A 20,256-nucleotide genomic window follows, 5' to 3' on the forward strand; every position below is an offset into this window, starting at 1 on the left:
TTTCTGTTTTTCTGTCTGTCTGTCTGTCTGTTTGTCGCTCCACTACGTATATAAACAATAGATAAACATTAGAAATGTTTGCTTGTTTTTTTCTATATTTTTGTTTTCGGACCCCCCATCCTCCCGACAAAAGGAGGATGGACCTGTAAATTCACCCTAGTCCGTTCGTCCGTCTGCACAATAACTACACCTTGGAATTTAAAAAAATTTTCCATAAACATGATATGAGTAAAAAAAATAACGGTTTTTCCTGGGAAAACTCCAGTTGCTCCCCTAGTGGTGCCTTTCGGGTTAAAATAAGTAAAGTTGACACTTTTGTGCTTATTAAAAAAAAACTGATGCCTTGGATTTTTATAAAACTTTCTGAAAAGTTGTAACTAACAGATTTCTATATAATTTTGTTTGTCTATACTTCACGATAACTCTTGGGTGTGCCCAGGGGCTCTTGTAGGGCTAATAAAAATACTCCATTTTGGAACTATTTTACCATATTTGTCCAAAATTTTCTCTCTGTGTGTCTATTTAGCAGTTTTGCATGGTATACTGAACTCAAATTTAAATATAGGGACTTTTGGGGCAAAATGGGAGGGGGGCAAACGATGGTCTTAGTCATTTCTTTTTTTGCATGGTGTAGAACTTAAATTTACATATTTTAAGGCCTAAAACTGCACCATTTGTTCATTTTCACCAGGATTTGACATCCCCTAGGGACTTTTGAGGGTAAATGGGGGAGAATAATGCTGAACTTAGTCATGTTTTTTTTTATTCCTCGTTCACTGTGCACTCACGGCGGAGTATGCTTCACTTGTTTTTTTTTTTTAATTTTATTTTAACCTGTAACAATAAATGTATGTATATATAACTCTTACATGTTTTTAGTATATCTTAGTTGTTCTGACCCAGCATTGCCTGGGAGTCTCTTGATTGACCCAACATATTTAAAAAAAAAAATAACATTCAAGTATAATATCAGACCGTTGGGTATACCTCCCCCATGGTTGATTTAATTTTGTAATTAAATTGTATTTTTTTAATGTGATTAAAAAAAAAAAAATCAAGGGCGTCTCAATGTTGAGAACAGTATTCAAATTATTTCATCTTACAGTGAAGATTGCATATACCTAAGCACTATATCAGAAGTTTGAAAAGAGCATTTTAATCTCAGTGTTAGTGCGAGAAAGCTCACAATTTTTTAACCTTGTGTTAGTCACTTGGGTGTTCCAAACATGGTTAGTCCCAGATAATGCAGATACAAAGTGAGTCCAAATTAACCGGACAGTATTTAATCTGATATCAATCGATCATATAGATCGATATATAGACTAATGTACATGTATTAATCTATATACTGTTATGATGTGATGTACACTGTTGGATGTTTTATGGCTAATAAAGCAGTATATATGAATGTAAGAAGACAATGTTGATGCGTGTATGGGGACAGGGACGGTTGTATTTGAAATATATGCTCATCAGCCAACATCTAATTTGCTCTCAACTTTTGACTTTCAGCTTTATTGCCATTGAAAAAAAGAATCAAAGATTTCGTTGCACAAATGACTTTGCTCTTTCTCTACAGAGTTATCTGCCCCCAACTGTCATTGGTGTAGAGGATCTTATTTTGGTGTTGCTTTTGCTAAGGCTTTTTTCTTTTTTGCTAGTTATTCAAACAACTTGCTCAAGCCTTCAAAGAAAAATCATCTGTACATCTGCTCATGCATGCTATGCAGCTTCCGTCCTCTCTCTTTCTCCTCCTGTTGCCTGCATCAGTTTTCTTTAGCTTTGATGTTTCTTCTACCGTCAAGCATTCCGTCTACAAGCAGCAGCAGCTCTGCTTATTGGTTTGAATTAAGCTTCTTTCCCAGTTTTCCACTTATCTTAGAGTTTCTGATTTTTGAAAACTCTCTTTCTCTCATTAAATCATTTTCTCTTTACCGCTTGATTCTCTTTTCTTTTTTTATCTCTTTTTATCATTTTTAATTTTACCCTCTTTCTTGTAACTTTCCTCCTCTCTCTCTCTCTCTCTCTCTCTCTCCTTTTCTTATTTGCACATCTACACCTTCAACTCCTGGGTGAATTTTGAGCCAATGTAACTGCTGTTATGACTAAATCGTCTGCCAATATTTTTCTTAAAGAAACAAAGAAATAATATTGGCATTTAGCCATTACTAAAAGAAAATAACGAGCTTTATGATGATTTCTTTGAAACTATAAGGAAAACGGAAAACTATGGGGGGGGGGTTAACATACACATTCTCGGGTGCTTATCAATTTTATAGTTTTTTAAAAAAAGATTTTAATTTCTTTTTTAAGAGGCAGTGAACTTTAAATTAAAATAAATCACAGAAAAATATTTCTATTATACAAATTAGTGGTTCATTCCGAAGATTAATTTTTGGCATTTATAATTTAAACATAATTTCGAATATATGATCCAGCTATTCATGCATATATGGCATAATTTAGAGGTCCAATTTTCCCAACTCTATGCATTAAATTAGACTGTATTTAAGCAATAATGCGTCAAATGTTTTCTAAGTGGTCTCTTGTCTGGTTTATCATCGTAGACATGGAACTTTACGTATCTCCAAAGAAAATAATCTAATGGGGGTTTAATTGCACAAATGAAATTGTCAGTTGACAAGTCCATTTCATGAAATTATTTGTTCATCAAATATTTTTTCAGTAAATTGATTGTATTGCATGCTGTGTGTCCTACTGAAACTATATAATGAATTACCAAACCAAGCTGAACTTAAAATAACCTATAGTTGGCACGTCTACAATTAAAGAAAATAGTTGTCATTTTAAAGTTTGACGCCTCTAAAAATAGCACTCTATTTACATGTTTGCAGCAGGAAAAAATTGTTTATGAAATTATGTAAATGGTTTCTTCCCCTTTCCTTGCAATCATTATTGCAAACATTTGAATTAATTTAGTCATTTTAAATTTTATGTTTCCTGAAATTCTGGAATATGTACCTTGAAAAATTTTCGGAATCGGAATATGTCATTCAGATATGTATTCCAAATCAAAGACAACCCAAATTGTACTTACAAAGGTCTTGATATCTTTACAAGTAGAACTTTATAACAATAATAAATTTGAATCATCATAACACTTTATTGTAGCTTAATAGGCTATCCAGTTTCCAGATCAGCTCAAAATTGTTTTTTTAAGAATTTCTCAACCAAACCATTTTTGTTTTTACAAATTGTCTAGCTATATATACAGAATCAAGATAAAATAACTCGGCTGAGGTTTGTATGTCGTAAGACCTTTTAACCAACTAATACTTGAAATGCGTTTTAATACATTCCTGAATATTTTTATACACTTGAATATAACATTTTTTTTTTCAAATATATAAAACCATTCAGAAATGTATTAAAATGATTTGATAAATCCTGTCGCTGCACGAACATGTTAAGATCAGTCAAATCTATTATTATTCGATTGCTCTCTCTCTCTGTCTGTATGTATATATATATATATATATATATATATATATATATATATAGCAAAAGTACCTGTCGTTGACTGGGTTCAAAAACAGTCTACAGAAAATGGACTCTGATTTATGAAAGTATGATAGGTTATGAAAAGGAAGGGTTGTAAATTTGGGGATATCAAAACCAAAGCAAAATATGATGAAAGTAAAAATAAAATAGATAAACCCCATAATTTATTATACCATACCTGTTCACACTGAAATACTTATCATAATATTCTGTGAATCTATATTAATAAAACCTTGTTAAACTTTGTAACATATTTCCATTCTGTGGAGGTCAGGTGCGAACGAACACCCCATAATTTTATTATGCCATATTTCTTCAAACTGAAACATAATTATCAAAGTATACTTACGCAGATAGATATGAAAAGTCTTTATTAAAGTTTGTGCCTATTTCCATTCTATGGAGGGCAGGCGCGAACGGAGATCCCTCAATTTTATTATACCATCCCTATTTAAGTTAAAACATACTTATCAAAGTATTCTTATGTACATCTATATCAAAAACACTTGTAAACGTTTTTTTTTTTTTTTTTTTTAATTTTTAAATTTTTTATTTCCATACTTTGTTGACCAGGCGCGTATGCAGACCTCACAATTTTAATGAACAACTGTTCTGCCAGATCAAACATACCCATTCCTGTGTCTCAATACATCTTCTATCATTATATGTAATCAGTTTTTTAAAATAGTCAGCCATATAGGAGCCTATTCGTGACCACACACACACATTCAGCTTTATATTATATATAAGAAAGAATTAAAAAAAAAAAATTAAAGACAACCCTTCTACCCCTCTACCCCACCCCCACCCCACAAAATTAATTTATTCTTTGCTTATATAGAGTTGAGACATAAATTTTAAAACATTTAAAATTAAGTGAAAGGTGAAGGTTTTATCCTTTGTTTTCCAATAAAGCCAAATTCCTAAACTATATTTTTTACATAAACATGTTTTTGCAAGTTCCAATCAAGTACAAATCGAATTAAGTTTTAGAATCGAGTCACTCCTACAATCCCATTAATTTTTTTAATAAAAACAGTTCATAGAAGGCCATGATATGTAAATATACTAAGTTTTAAGAAGGAAAACTTAGTACTGAATAGCACGCCATTTTTTTAATTTTATATATATATTTTAATTAGTGGGGGCGGGGGGGGGGGGCTCTGCCTGGTCATAAAATACGGTTTAAAAAAAAACAGAACTTGGGTGCCATCAGCCAGAAGTGAAACTGAAAGCAAATTTTGTAATCAGGGGAAAAAAATTTTTTTAAATGCTGTGTGTTGGGCATGAACTTGTATAATTTAAGTTTGTGGCCCTATCGGTGGGGCATTGAATACACCGACTGCCCTCTTGCAGAGAGTAGAAGTTCCTCAATGGGGGTCCTGGATATGACCTTAAACTATATCCAGTGGTGAGGCCCCAGCTTGTGGAGCCACCCTTTGATTACCATTGCTCCCAGGTCCACTCTGACCCAGAGTGGTAGTACCTGTTAGGGTTCCAACTATGGGTTAAATAGAAACCGACTTGAAAACAACAAATATATTCTATTAAAAATTTTTTCTTCAAAATCTTTGGATTCGGCATTAAATAACCCAAAAAGGGTTGATATTCCCAAAAACAAAAACAACCAACCAACCAACCAACTTAAGTTTGTAAGCAAGCACATTATTGATTGGACCATGGCGACACAGATGTTATGACGTTGCAAATATAGCCTTTTAAAATGAAATAACGGATCAACAGTTTGCGCATGCATGATTAACAAACGGCGTCAAAACCAAGATTTTTACCTGACCCCCCCCCCCATATAAAAAAAGAAAAAATAACATTCGTACATGAAATAATTGACAATTTTTCTCTTTTTTTTATATTATGTGCCCGAGAAATCACTCTTTCTAAAAATATCAGGTTTGTGCCCGTTCGATGCAGATAAGTTTTTAGCTGATACACAAACACACGGACTGAGATTTATTTAATAGATGATAATGTCTTACTTTTTTCCTGATGTTTACTGCCATTGGATTTGTATGTTACACCGGAATATCACAATATTCTTGGCTATAACATCTTTCTCAAAAGTTTCTATTTCTTCATCTTTTTGAATTTAATGTATAGTTTTCTTTTTGTTGTTTACTGCACGATTGCTATTATTTTTTTATATCAACAATTGTTGAAAATAGCAACTTGTGTTTAACTAATTGTATACATTAAGTATTATGTTTTGTAGTGTGGGGACTATTAATTGGAATCAGGAATCAGAACGTTTTGGGGTCTCTGTATCTGAATCTGAAAAATTTGTGCTAATTTTCCAATGCCAAAAACGATTCTTTTAATTGCCTTTTTTATTTGATTTTGTTTAAAACAAAATCTTTCTTTGATGGTAGTAATGTTAAAATGATAAATATTTATAGATTTTTAAACAACCAATAAACCTAAAATCTATAGACTATACCCCGCAAGTGTATTTTTACGTCTGCACATTTACATGTGTTTTTTACAGTGATCGGGGGAAAAATAACAACTCTATAGTTAAATATTTAGAGATTTATAAAGAATTGGAATCGGGGATTTAGCATGGAATCGGTAATTGTATCAGCATTGGGGAAAATATTAGAATCGCTAATATTTTGACATTAAATAACCTCAGAATGGTTGATATGCCGTAAAATAAACTGAATGGATTTAAGTTAAAAAGTTTTATATTTGTTTGTTAAATGTGTCAAAATATATGATCGTTTTATGATAGAAAGAAGAAAAACATTAAAAAATTGAATTCTATATTTTGATTTTTCTTTTTTTTTTTTTAGTGTGGCGAAATAATGTCCAGTATTTTCCTAGTTTGAAGTGGCAGTATTTCATCTCTATCGAAGGGGTTCACAATGAATATCCCGCCAACACATTCGAGTGGGCCAAGGACTGCCTTAATGTCCATGACGTCAGGCATAGGTAAGTAAAACAATACTTGCTTACTTAAACGTAGGAACTCCTGCATCCTGTGATGTATGATGCAGTCAAAGTATTCTGAAGTCAGATTCACAGCATCCTTCCAGCTTCTTTCCATTGCGATGAAATCTATATCGATTACTCACTTCCAGTTCATTTTTTGTCTTTCTCTTTTTTTTTTCGTCAGATATCCATTGGAATCTGACCATTGACAATTCTCTCTGGAGCCAAGCAACACAGCTAGTTTACAAGGTACCTTCAATAAGGTTTCAGACTTTTTTCATATGGACACTTTTATTGATAGTACACACATAAAACTCTAGACCCCTTCAAAATAATCTCCTCCGGCTGTAATGCACTTGTACCGTTCCAACAACTTCTGGAAGGAGTCCTGGAAGTCCTCTTGTGCGAGTGTGTCAGTGACCCTCGTCACAGCCTCTTTCATCTCAATTGTTTCATAACGACAGCTTCTAAGGTTTTCCTTGTGCTTACGGAATAACCAAAAGTCACAGGGAGCAAGGTTTGGATTATAGGGAAGGTGAGGAACTATCTTGATGCCCATCTTGGTCATATAGTGACAAGGATATTCAAAAACTGATGCTTGATTCTAGCAAGATGGTCCAAAAGCAGTCTGAAGCATTCCATACGTGTCTGTAGCATTTTTTTTCCACATTTAAAATAGAATTTTATTGCATATTATTTTTCTAAAGTGTCCTCACATCCAAATTGCATTTTTGAAATTCACCAGCTGTGATAATTAGGCTTTAGTAAGGTGTATTCCAATTCCTACTGTAACTGTTCATTTGAACGTGAAATCATACAAATTTGTGGGTTATCTCATAAGATGTATAGCAATAACATACTGAATTTTCAAATGTCTATGATAATTTTAAATGTCTGTACAAAAAAGTCTGAAAACTTAAAGGCACCTCGTACATTAAAAATATATCCCCTTCATTTTGAAGGAAAGCACAAATCTTCAATTAGTAAAGCAACCTAATTTGGCAAAAATTAGAGACTGATATTATTAAATAAATATCTGAGAATTGAGATTGAAAAAAAAAATACTGTTTTAAATAATTCTTTGGATATCTAAGTTTTCCTTATTTCAGTTGATGTTGAAATTTATTTGAAACTTTGAGGTACATTTGGTATGATTATGTGTGGAGGGGAGGACTGCATGTGACACAGTCAGAAGGTGGTGATTGAAAAGCTGGGGTATGAGACGTGTGTGTGCACTTTGGCCATCCAAAAATTTCTGAGCAGCCTCCTCTGCATTTTCCAGTAGGGACGCCTCAGGTGATTAACAATGAATTAACCCCTTTTCAAAGGAAGAAAAACTTATGATGCTGAACCTCTGGAATTGCAAAAACCATACTTCAACCGAACAGTTGCAACAGCATCACTGACTCAAACATGACCCCATACTCTGTCGGACTAATTGTCGAGGATGTATCCTTAATTTAGTATGAATAAAACCTACTTAGGCTGTGCGTGTGTGTGTATATACACGCATATATATATATGATTGTTGATTTATTTATTTTTTATAAGTGATTCTGTGGTATTTTTTTCACTTCCTACTGTCATACAGTCGGGTTTCAATCCTGGCTTGAGGTAGTTGCTAGTCTAGCCGCACTGATGACCTGTGAAACAGCAAAACAGTTCTGTATGTGGATGACTATATATATATATTATTTTCACAATCCAACAATGTTGCAACTCACAAGAGGCGTGAAAGCCAACAAACCGGAAGTCTAAGGCTCGAGTTTCGCCTTCATTTGGACTCAGTTAGACAATCCAAACTCTGGATTTGAAACCCAAATCTCTTGCATTCGAGATGAGTACTCTTGTGCGACATCGACTTAGGTTCTTGTTGGTTGGATGACCACAGCCTTTGTTTGAGATGAAGTAGGTATATTTCATAGTCAGATTCCACCGTAGTTTACTTGATATGTGCTAATAGACTTTCTTGTGTGTAGCGCAGTTGACATAAGCATTTATGTGTCACTACACATTTAATAGAATGTTTCAGTCAACCAGTTACAAGTAACTAGAAACCTCTGCAGGCAATACTGCTTCTACAAAAGTAGAGTTTGTTACAGACTCTACTTTTGTAGAAACAGCATTGCCTGCAAAGGTTTCTAGTTACTTGTAACTGTGATGCTGATCAACTTCTGAATGTTTTTCTCACCTGATAAAGTGAACAATGCTCGTCTTGACGATTGTTGCTCTCATCCTATTTCGTGGTGATTAAGTAAGAAATGAAAAATATTTTCAGTCTTTGAAGGCTAAAAAGTCCTTCTTCCCTTATGGATTACAAATGAAATCCCCAGTGAGTATTCATGCTCTCCTTTTGGTGTGGCTTTAATAGATTTGTGTCTGTAACTGGGAAGCAACTAGTACAGTAGAGCTAAGAAAAGATGGGGAAAATGATACCAAATGCTAAAAAGCATTCAATGAATTCAAGAATTACAAAAGCGAAGATGGCTTGGAATGATTTTTTATATAAAATTATTTTCATACAAAAAAAAAAAAAGTAATAAAGAATTTGCCAGTTTTCTATCTAAATAAACCTGTTAACTTGAACAGAAAAAAAAGTAATGAAAAAATGAACTTGGCTTTGAGATTGATGAATACCTTAATTTAGAGATCATAAAATTTGTTTTTGAAGCATCTACATGTTTAGGTGTTGCAAGCCAAGAAACAGAATCAAAATTATCAGTTCTTGTCCAGAATTCCTGCTATATTAAAAAAAAACAAAAATGAAAAAAAATCTGTATGATGTAGGTACTTATTATGAAATGAAAGTATCATATTCCAAAAGTTATGTAAATTGATCAAGTAATTTTATTTTTATATAGAAACTTATTTTTAAGTGATTAATCGGAATTAGTAGGTATCACAATATAAATCTTGCAAGTTTTAATTGGTTATCTCCCTTTGTTTTTGTTTTTTTGTTTTTGCTTTAATTTTTTTAAAGATTGTTTTCAAAATGGCTACAAGATAGTTGCTCTTAGGTTACTTAAAAATACAACTACTTGATAAATTTGTAAATTTTGGAATATGATATTTTTGTTTCATCACAAGTATGTATACCACACAAGTTTTTCTTTATATTTTAATATAGAAGCAATTCGGGACAAGAACCAAATTATTTATATGTATCCATTAATACTGTTACAATTTCTTTGGAAAACTCAACATATAATGTATACTTGTGTTGAAATAGTGATTTATTAAGAATTCTTAAGATAATATTCAATTGAAAATTCCACAAGATATCCAAAATACAGTACAGTTTTTCTCTTTTAAATATTAGTCTATAAAAAAAATGTATTTATTTTTTTTCTAATATAAAAATGGAATCCATTATTGATGCTATTCAAAATATAGTTAGTATGCAGTGGAACCTCATGTGATATCGTCATCATCAAAATAACTATGTAATCATTCAATTTCAAAAGTAAGCCTTTCTATTTTTTAACTCAAAAACTAAAATGTTGAAGAGCTACAAAGACAGGAGTGGTTCCATTAAAACGAGCAACCTTTTGTGCCCCAGAATTTATTTTTCTACATAGTCACCACTATTCTGAATAAATTTTTACTAGCATCTTTTGATGCCTCAGTTGTAAAATTTTTTCTGGAGCACGGTTTGTTACTTGTATCTCTGTCACCACTTTGAAATCGATGAACCCATCTCCTAATTGTGCTGATATTAACTGCATCGGCTTTGTAAACATTCAACAAGGCACTGATGAATGCTGATCGGTTCAACAATTTTTTCTGAATGGAGAAATTCAGTGAGGCATCTCTGCTTCTGATGCACGTTCCTTTAGTCTCATACCGTCAATATCTACAACAGAGAGATGAAACTTTCTAGTCATGAATGCATGTTCAGTCATTATCATGATGCAATTTGCAATCTCTGATCCATTTGAGCAGAATAAAAAATAGGAGGCATTACTTTTGGAATGTCCCTCGTATTTCAATCATATCTTTGTTTCTGAATTCTACAGGAACGTGTGCATATGTGTTGTCTTCTTCCAAGGAATGAAGCTAATTTTGTTAGCTGGAGTAAATGTCGGCTGCAGTTAATTCAAGCACGTTCTTAAAAGAATAAAATAGTAAAATGGTTGATCATAATCGAGTAATAACCTGAAAGCTCCCTTTTCATTAGCTACTACACTGTGTAGAGGAATTTGCCACTTACTCTTGATCCTCAGCTTATAATGCTGAGTATTTATCAAAGAGGCATCAAGTACCATTTAAGTCTTTGATGTGATTCAACTGAGGATTGAACTTCGATCTCCCCAACCTATTCGTGAACATCATAGCCATTATGCCAAATAGGCCAATCAAAGAATGGAAAGTAATTTAAACACATTGCTTGATTATTCAACGCTTTTTATTCTTAAAAATGTTTGTTCAGTTCAGTTCCAAACTGTAAAGAGTTGCACCTGTCACATTCTTGGCAGGATCAATCATTTGACCCTTCTATACGGCATAATCACATTGACTTGACACACCGGTTTCTGTTAGATCACCGAAGTTGAGCGATATTGGGCCTGGCCAATACTAAAATAGGTGACCATTTTTTAATGCCAGGTGCTGTATGTGCTCGGAGCCTAGAGAGGGATGGGCGCCGCCAGACTATTCTTTCCGAAGACGTTGCATGAAATAATGCGATTAAGGGACACGTTTTGCGGCCCTTGTCTGGAACGTTCCCTATTTTCCAACTTATATCTCTGAAATATCTTTTAGCTACTATATCTATTAGTAAATGTACCCACTTTAATATTTAACATGGAGACTACTTGTTTTGTAGAGTGTGTAATAACTCTAATAATTCCTTCCTATTTCTGATCATATTTACTCTCCTTCCCTTCACTCAATAAAAGAAAAGTTGAATGCAACATTGGTTTTTAATATAGTAAATATACAGCTTACTGTTAGGATAGTAAAAAAAAAAAAAAAAAAAATGACACAGTCAAAGAGTATTTTTCCTCTAACTTATGACAAGATATATACTGCAATCTGATCCGTTTCCTTTAAAAAGAAAATTTTTTTTTTTTTTTTAAATTATTAATGAGATTGAAGCATCTTGAATTTCTTTACTTTAAATTTGAATCTTATTTGTTGATAATTCTTAGAATAAGTTTTACAAAAAAAAAATTTACAAAAGATACTGAAAAAATTTGAACGAGTGTGTCACAAGGTCAAATTGAGTGGGGTGAGATTGGGGTCATGCATCATCCTTTTGGTCTATTCTTTTAAACTAGTTCCAGTTACCACAATACCACATTTGCACAATGGGCAATCCTACTTAACGTTATCCCCGGGTTTCAAATTTTTTTTTATTTACTAAACTTTCCTTACACTTGATTTATATTTATTTACTCATGGTAAAGAAAGTTCTTATTTAAAATTCAACTTAATTAAAAAATCACAAATACAGAAAATACAAATAAATCTTTATAATGTACATACCCGCCATGAAACCAAGATGTCATATTCCAAAAATTATGTAAATTGATCAAATATTTTTGTTGTTTAACTAGAAAATAAAAATTTACACTTTTTAGTGATTAATAATTTAAAAAGTAAAATATCACTAGTCAAATTGAGTTATTGCCCTTGAATTTTAACACATTCCAAAACAACATAACGCCTCCTGTCTCAAGCATCATAAAATTTTATTTTCTTAATTTATGTGATTTTTGGAATATGACATCTTTGTCCCGTTATGGGTACGTACATCATAAAGATTTCTGCATATTTAAAAAATTTTTTTTAATTAAATCGAATTCTAAAAACAAAAAAAATTACATTGGAATGGATGGAAAACAGATGCATCAAACAAACAGAATGCGCATACGCTTCACAAACATTTTATTTTTATTACCTTTAAGCACAGCAACACACCCGATTGTACATTTAAATATACACTGATAAATGTTCACAACAACTGACAAATGGCTGTTCTTTCCATAAACTATTTTACATTTTTGTTTTGTCTGACTTCCATTGACTTTTGAACATTTTTTTATTTTTAGTTTTATTGTCCGAGATGAAACTTGACTGAATTTAGACAAATTCAGTCAAGTTTCATCTCTAACAATTTTCTATTAAACTCTACGTGTACATGCCTGCATATGCAAGAATGCAAAACATGTGAGAAGGGTAGGGGTAGGCGGAGGAGATGCTATTGAAAGAATCTTGCATAGAAAAAAAGATTTTCTTTGATGTTTGTTAAAGGCAAACTGAGTTACTTCCCATGTTTTTTCCCAGCCCTGGAGAAAAATCAACACCCTTCACATCTGGCATGTTTGAAGGTTACAAGCCTTTTGTATAGTGCATTGGGAATCTTGAGGGAAATGGAATAGCGAGAGATAAGTTTGGTGTGAAATTGACTCCACCAACACTTGCCTCCACCAACACTTGCCTCAACCACAGCTATTTATTTAAAATAAAATAAAATAAAATAAATAAATAAAAATAAAATAAAACGGGCAAAAAAAAAAAAAAAAAAGCAAAAATATTGTTTGTTTGCATGCTACCATGATAGTGACAAAGCTCTTGCTGTAGTCCTTTTGGACAAGGTGTTGTCTTGTTTATAACATGACTGCATTTGTGATCAGCCTCTTGAAAAATCGTTTTATTTTTGACTAGCAAGGCTACACGGTGTTGCCCAGGGCAAAAGTGTAACATATTTCTAGTAAAATTTTTGCCTTTCTATTTTTTCCTCCTCTTCTCTCACTACTCCTCTTCTCCACCCAGCCCGTTCCTCTCTCTGGATATACACACATGCAAAGGAAACTTATTTTTATAGATTCCTCCAAGAATGACTCCTTGATTAAAAAAAAAAAAAAAAATCAGTTACTTCCCTTTAGTACATAATCTGTCTGGAAAACTGATCTAACTGACAAAATCTACGTTAAGGTGAAAGAATGACTAATATTTTTCTAAATTTTAGATATCATTCATGTGGGGCAATACCAATCAAGAAAATACCTACTTTGTGTGTATTTGTCTTGTTTTTTTAGTTTTAGTCGGATATACAAACATAAACACACAGACCATTATATTATAGATTTGTTTTTATTATGAACATTCAAAACTCCTTATTTCACCTTTTCTGTTATCGTGTATGTTGTCAGAGATTATAGTTATGCCATCAAAACGCTGAGAGAGACAGGGGAAAAAGTTCACAAGAATTATGGCGCAAAATACTAGCAAGTATTTATGTGCAACAATCGCATGCAAGTTTATTTTAGGTTATTAAAATTTTTTTATGTGTACAGGCATGTATTTCTGACTGCATTTAACTGTAGAAAAAGATGAAGGCTTTAATGTAAAAAAAATCAAAAAACAATTTATAATGAAGCCTGTTAAATATGCGAGCTAGGAACCCCATACGACGCTTGGCAAATCCACTGGCTGCTTGGATAAGATATAATTTCATCATTTAATGGCCAAAATTGGTGTTTTAGGTTAAATATATGCTATTCACTGAAAAATGACTTTTTCTTTATTCAAATGATGTAATCTACAATATATATGTCTCAGCTAGGGATTTTTATCCTGGGGCACCAAACTCAACTGAGATTAGACCATTCCTGTAATGATCCACTCCCTGTTGATTTTGCAGTGGGACTTTAGTTCTGTGCAGTTCTAGGAGGTCCACCTTCCCAGGCCTTGCCTTCTCTATTTGAGAAGGGGTTAGGTTATTCCTAATCGCCTGAGGCGCCCTCATTGGGGAATGCTGATGTGGCTGCCCAGGCACCTTATTCAGGTCAGAGTGCTCCTCCTCAGGGGCGCTGACTTCTCAATCCCCTTTTTCGACCATGGTGTCTTAAGTGCTTACAGCGAGAGAGAACTAAAGAACTTCAATAATCTACAATATAAGGGACAGCTGTCTGTGTGTATGTATGTCCAGTTAAAACTATAAAACAAACACCCACAAAGTTGATATTTTCTTGATCAGTGTTGCCCCGGATGAATAATATCTGAAATTTAGAAAATATTATTCATTCTTTGACTTTAAACTAGCGCAGATTTCATCTGAAGGATGTCTGTTTTCCAGCCATTTTATATCCTAACTAAAGCAAAATAACTCTTTTTCTCCAAGGAGTTATTCCTTAAATAATCTATAAAAGTATGTGTGTCCAAAGAAGAGGGAGCAAGGTGGAGAGAGAGGGAGAGGTAAACCGGGTGTAAGAAAGAGGGAGAGGTTTTAATAGTAATATGACACACTATTGTTCTGAGCAATGCCGGGTATCTCTACTAGTATGTTATAAATTTCAAAAGCAGAAAATGTGGGGTATGTGTTGTCACAATTTAATGTTTTTCTTAAAATCTCTGAAAACTTAATAAGTATAAACAAAACTTTTTTAATATACTAAAGAATCATTGCTTATCAAGACCGAATACGACTTGAGGATAAGGGTTAATCAGTTTGTCGGGAGGATAGTAGAACAACAACGCGAGGATTGGTAACAATGGTTGAAACTGGGCAGAGTTTGATTATTTCAGAGGATAGCTTAACAAGAATTTGTAAACATTAGACTTGAAAATGCAGTCCTATGGTATTGCGTTCTACAGATAGGCTGTTCATGGAAAGAAACTTTGCTCATGGAAGTTTCATTTAGTTTTAGGTACACAGAGGAAGAAAGTAAAATTATTTACAATGGTTGTAAATGACTTGAAAGAATCTGTGGCGCAGTGGATAAATTACTTGGTAAAATTCACTTGTAAGGTGCACTCTTCTGGAAGTTGAAGGTTCAATCCTCAGTGCGTGCGACACTCAAAACTACAATTGTGAATTACTTAGGATTTCTACTCATTTATTGCTGATAAAGAATAAGAGCACGCTACCTCTGTGGATTAAATAAATGGTTCCGTTTGGAATTCTGTGCAGATTCCTGAGTTTGAAAAGATACATCTAAAGAAGACCAAAGCATTATGCAAATAGCGTTCAAAATGAGAACAATAATCCAAATAATATAAATAATCAATCCCCCATCTGAAAAAAAAATTGTGAAATATAGATGAGCTTCAGTTGTGAGGTGAGAAAGAGGCTGTAAAGAAATCATAATAATTAGTGGACTATCGAGCGGAATGATTAAAATATAAATCTAATAGATGATACCCTTTTCTCTTGCCTGCGACCTCTTTCCCCACAGAAGAGATGTTGCAAGTCTGTCTCTGCTCTATCATTATTTTCATGGGAAGTGCTCGTCTGAACTTCAATCTATGCCCCCCCCCCGCCAAACTTTCACAAAAAAAACACTTGTCCAGCTACAACCATTATCAACAATTTTTCCTACTCTCTATCTGTGCCTAAATGTATATGCGAATTCCATGAACAAAGCTTCTTTTTTAGAACTGCCTGCCCGTGGAACTCTGTTTCACTGGCCTGCTTTCCAGCTGACTACAACATGGTCGTCTTCAAGTCCGGTGTAAACAAATTCTTGGTTAGCCATCTCCTTAAATAATTAAATTCTACCCAATTTCCATCACTAACAATTCCTACACTGTTATTCAGATGACCACTGTAAATTCATTAACTCTTATCCTCGATTGACCTTCATGCCTTGATAAGCATTGACTACTTTGTAAAAAAGAAAAAGAAGAAAAAAATCATTTGATACATATTGTATGTTTCTAGGTAATAAAAATATTTTGCAATAATTTTATTAAACTACCTCAATTAGTCGTATTTGATCCTGAGTCTGACATGCCTCGCTTATATAAACAAGTATTTTTGAGACCACATCAAAAGTGAAGATTCTGTTGGGGTGTAATATAGAAATGTATTTAACTGAGTGACACCACCTTTTGATTATTATTAAAGTATAGTGTCTGTTCCTGAAATTACATTTCATCTTTTTCTGCCCTCTCAGTGAAGGAGAAATCCTAGACTGAGTTTAAATTTTTATCCCAATTCAAAGTGACCCTTTTTGAGCTGGGTTTTTCCCATATTAAAAGCAATTTTTGTGTCTAACTCTGGCCTTGTTGAGGAGGCAAGTAAATAGAGATTGGGTGGGATGTCTGGGTTGAAACAATCAAAATGATGGCATGAGAAAAGGTTTCCTTCTTTCTTTGCTGAGCTAGTTGCTTGTGTAGTTTTGAATCTCACATCAAAGCCAAGGTGCTTGTCTTGATTCACCATTAACGGATGTCTTTCTGATTCATTCCTGCTGACTTCGCACCCACTTCTTCTCTGCCCCCCCCCCTCCAATAGTTCACCTTCTCCACTTTGTGTGCATCACCTCCTTTACTCCCTCAGAACAGCCTCACTTTAATTTTGGTGATGAGCATCTTTATTCCCACCCACCCCTATCAAGAGGGAGGGTGTTTTTCTCTTTGTGTAGTCTTGTGTCTTCGTTTTGGAAAACTGCTGGGATTTGACCACTAAAACAGGGAGGACATTAAAGAAAACTTTCAATAATCTTTTCTCACTGGTTTTCTCTTTGGTGGCATCTCATGTTTATCTTTCTCCTCTTCCTCCGCCTTCTAGATTCCCTACCATGTACAGCGTGTTTCCAACGCTATCTCCCATTGCTACATATAACTTCTGTTGATACTCGCTTTCTCTTCTGATCCCCTTCAACTAACTCTCATGGCTGAGTTGTTCCATTTGTATGTAAACTAACTTCTGTTTTCAACATAACCAGGATCTTTTACTATCATGCTCCGACTCATGTGTTATACACTTGTAATATCTGCAAGGCACATTATAGTGTGTGTGTGTGTGTGTGTGTGTGTGTGTGTGTGTGTGTGTGTGTGTGTGTGTGATGTATATCATTCCAACACGGTAGTGTTTGAATATATGGTTAAGTGTCAGTTTTAGTCATTTAGAACTGCTTTAAAGCTTCACCACTCACTCATTTTTTTACCAAATTTCAAACAATTATTATAGTTTATAGATCACCTTCTCAGCTATATTGTGAAAAAATAATTTTCAATTTTCGTTCAGTAAAACAAAAGTTATGATTAATTTACTGGTGTTCAAAATTGTAAAAATACTTAAGGAGGTGAGCGACGTTTTTTATGACTTCATATTCTAATGTTGCTACCAATTCGCTGCTCTCACGAAAAAAAAAAAACAAGTGAAACAGAGAGAATGAAAGAATGAAAGGGAGATAATTGGGCGGGGGGGGGGTATTGAAAGCAGACAAGTTCTGTACATTGTTATTACATATGTGTATGTTATGTTTATGGGGGCAAAAAAAAAAAAAAAAAAAGCCTGAAATTAAACAAAGAACAGGTGAATTTACTGGAAACTTGGAAAAATCATGGATTACAATAGAAAAATGTGAGCATGAAAAAAAAAGGACAAGATATTCTAGTAAAAAATATAAATTTATAGCTTAAAATATTGCAGCATTAAGAATTTGTTTTTAAATTCAATTTAACATTTTTATAATCAATTCTTAATGCTGCAATTTTTTAGTAGAATATCTTGTCCTTTACTTTTCCATGTTTAAGCTTAATCATATTACTTTTCATGCTTGCATTTTTCTATTTTAATTTCAGATATGACAAGTGTAAAAACTGTATGTAAATATATATGGCATAATCACGTTGACATACTGGTTCTCGTTGGGAGATTCGAACCCGGCCACGAAGCCATGTCTAACTCCATTAGCAAGGAACAAACCACACGGCCAACTTTAACCGCAAGAATTATTGTTGAAATTTAAACATTATCTTTAAATGTTGAGAGGTCCGTCCATACTGATATAATGATTATAACATGATCTGCGCATGCAAGCTTAAGTGACCGACTTTCATTTCAACTCTAAAGTGCTCAACAATAAGAACCAAATTCTTAAAGAGGCTGACATAATTATTACTATAATAATTTTTAAATACCTACAGACACTAGTGTTTCATCCTTTCCGGAATCATCAATGCAGGGTGTCATGATTACAGCCGATCAGGAAATTTGAATCTGGCCACAAAGCCATCTCTAACTGCATTAGCAAAGAGCAAACCACACGGCTAGCTTTATATAAAATTGAGAATGTGTGTGTGAGGACAATTTTTAACCTATATACCCAACAAATTTTTGATCTACAGACTTGAAATTTGGTATGTAGGGTATTCAGACCTGTGGAAAACATTTTAATCGGTTTTCATCCAGAAAAAGGGCTGCTAAGGAGTCAAAATTGGAAAATTGGTGCGTGTGTGGGGGGGGGATTTGATTTTTATCTGTTTGCTGTTTCACGCATGGGTGTATTGTTTATGTAACTTTATGTTAAGAATAAGTAGGTTTGAAAACGCTTTTTAAATATGTGTTCAGCTGGCCTAATGGTTATCATACTTGACTCACTGTCTTTAGGTTTTGGTTTTGGTTTTGACTCGATTATCTTTTTTTTACTTACAAGAAGTGAACTGTTTAGACAAAAACAATACTCACATGCACATGTCTCAGTTTCTGTATTAATTAAAATATAATATTTATGCAATGGTAATATTCTGAATCATTAAATGGATTATTCCAAGTTTTAAGATATATACTCTACAAATTTTCAGCTCCTTGTAATTCTCCCCCTGGTTTTAATTCTAATGGGTTCTTTGTGTTTCATTCAACCATGCCAACAAAATGCTTGATTTCTATCCAATCAATTAAGTTGATTATATTTAAACAAGATTCTTCATCAAATTGTATTTCTTTTCACTTCAGTTTTACTCAATCAAATCTGATAAAGTTAGTAAATCAACTTTGATGCTTCCAATACTTGGCATCAATATTCGATTGGAGGATGGTGGGAAATTTTTGTTGAAATACTTAGATTATTATTTTATTCACGTTTTTTTTTGTTTTTAATACTCGAGTGAATTCTTGCCTCTGATGTGGTGTTAATTAAATCAACTTTAGATTGTAGCTAAAGTTATGATTTTATCGACATTTTTTTTTCTCTCCTGATCATATTTTTTACTTTCTTTAAAGTTTTTTTTTTTTTTTTTTTTTTTTTTTTTTCATGCATATGATCTTCTGGTGTCTTCATTCTCCAGAATAAATTTATAAAATGAAATATTTTTCACTCCATTTTTAATTTGTGTCATACGACAATGAGTCGCATTTGGACATATTTGATTTGTGATTTTGTCTCATTTTAAAAATCCATTTTTTTTTTTTTTAATTTTGAAGTTTAATTTCAATTAAATATCTGGGTTGGTGCATTTGCCATTAGTCTTTAGCTGTTCGGATCCAAACAATGTCTCCAACTTAATTGGTCCTGCACTGTCAACCAAACACCAACCTCTGTTCCATCGCCAAAATATTGCATCCCCCCTGCCTGTTTTACAAATATTTTAATGGAATGTGTTTTGATGAACTCAAAACACTTGTATCCTTCGACGTAAATACTCCTGACTAACCCGACAAATAGCAAAATCCCAATCCTACACTGTAGAAATACCTGGATGGCAAAAAGTTTTTCACTGTTTCTTTCTTCAGACTGATAGACATTGGAATTCCCTTACAGTTCCATGCTTCCCTGACTATATTAATATGCAGAAATTCAAGTGTAATGTGAACAGACATCTTGCTGCTCAACTCCCTACATAGTGCCCTCATAGATATGTTCCCAGATATGTCCCTTTATGTCCAAGTAGAACTGTGCTTTGTTCAGGGTGAATTACAGTAACAAAAAATAAATGATTTGTTTGGCGGATTGAATCTTCATCATTTTATTTATTTATTGCAATGATAGATGGAGGTGGTAAGTTTGTGTCTTTTTTTTGTTTTTATTACTTCTTATGGATGTTGAAAAATGT

At 33.3% G+C, this 20,256-nt stretch overlaps 1 protein-coding gene across 2 annotated transcripts in view; it reads left to right on the forward strand.

The window, feature by feature from the left end:
• LOC145280220 (VWFA and cache domain-containing protein 1-like) overlaps positions 1–20,256 on the forward strand; it is a 335,274-nt gene that overhangs the window by 195,678 nt on the left and 119,340 nt on the right. For both annotated transcript variants that reach the window (XM_080132006.1, XM_080132007.1), the window contains exon 5: positions 6,330–6,468. In XM_080132006.1, coding sequence (XP_079988132.1) covers positions 6,330–6,468 — 139 coding nt within the window. The remainder of the gene's footprint in view (positions 1–6,329; positions 6,469–20,256) is intronic.

Source organism: Euprymna scolopes, chromosome 7, assembly GCF_053919585.1.
Source record: "Euprymna scolopes isolate OS-2025 chromosome 7, ASM5391958v1, whole genome shotgun sequence".
NCBI classification, from domain to species: Eukaryota; Metazoa; Mollusca; class Cephalopoda; order Sepiida; family Sepiolidae; genus Euprymna; species Euprymna scolopes.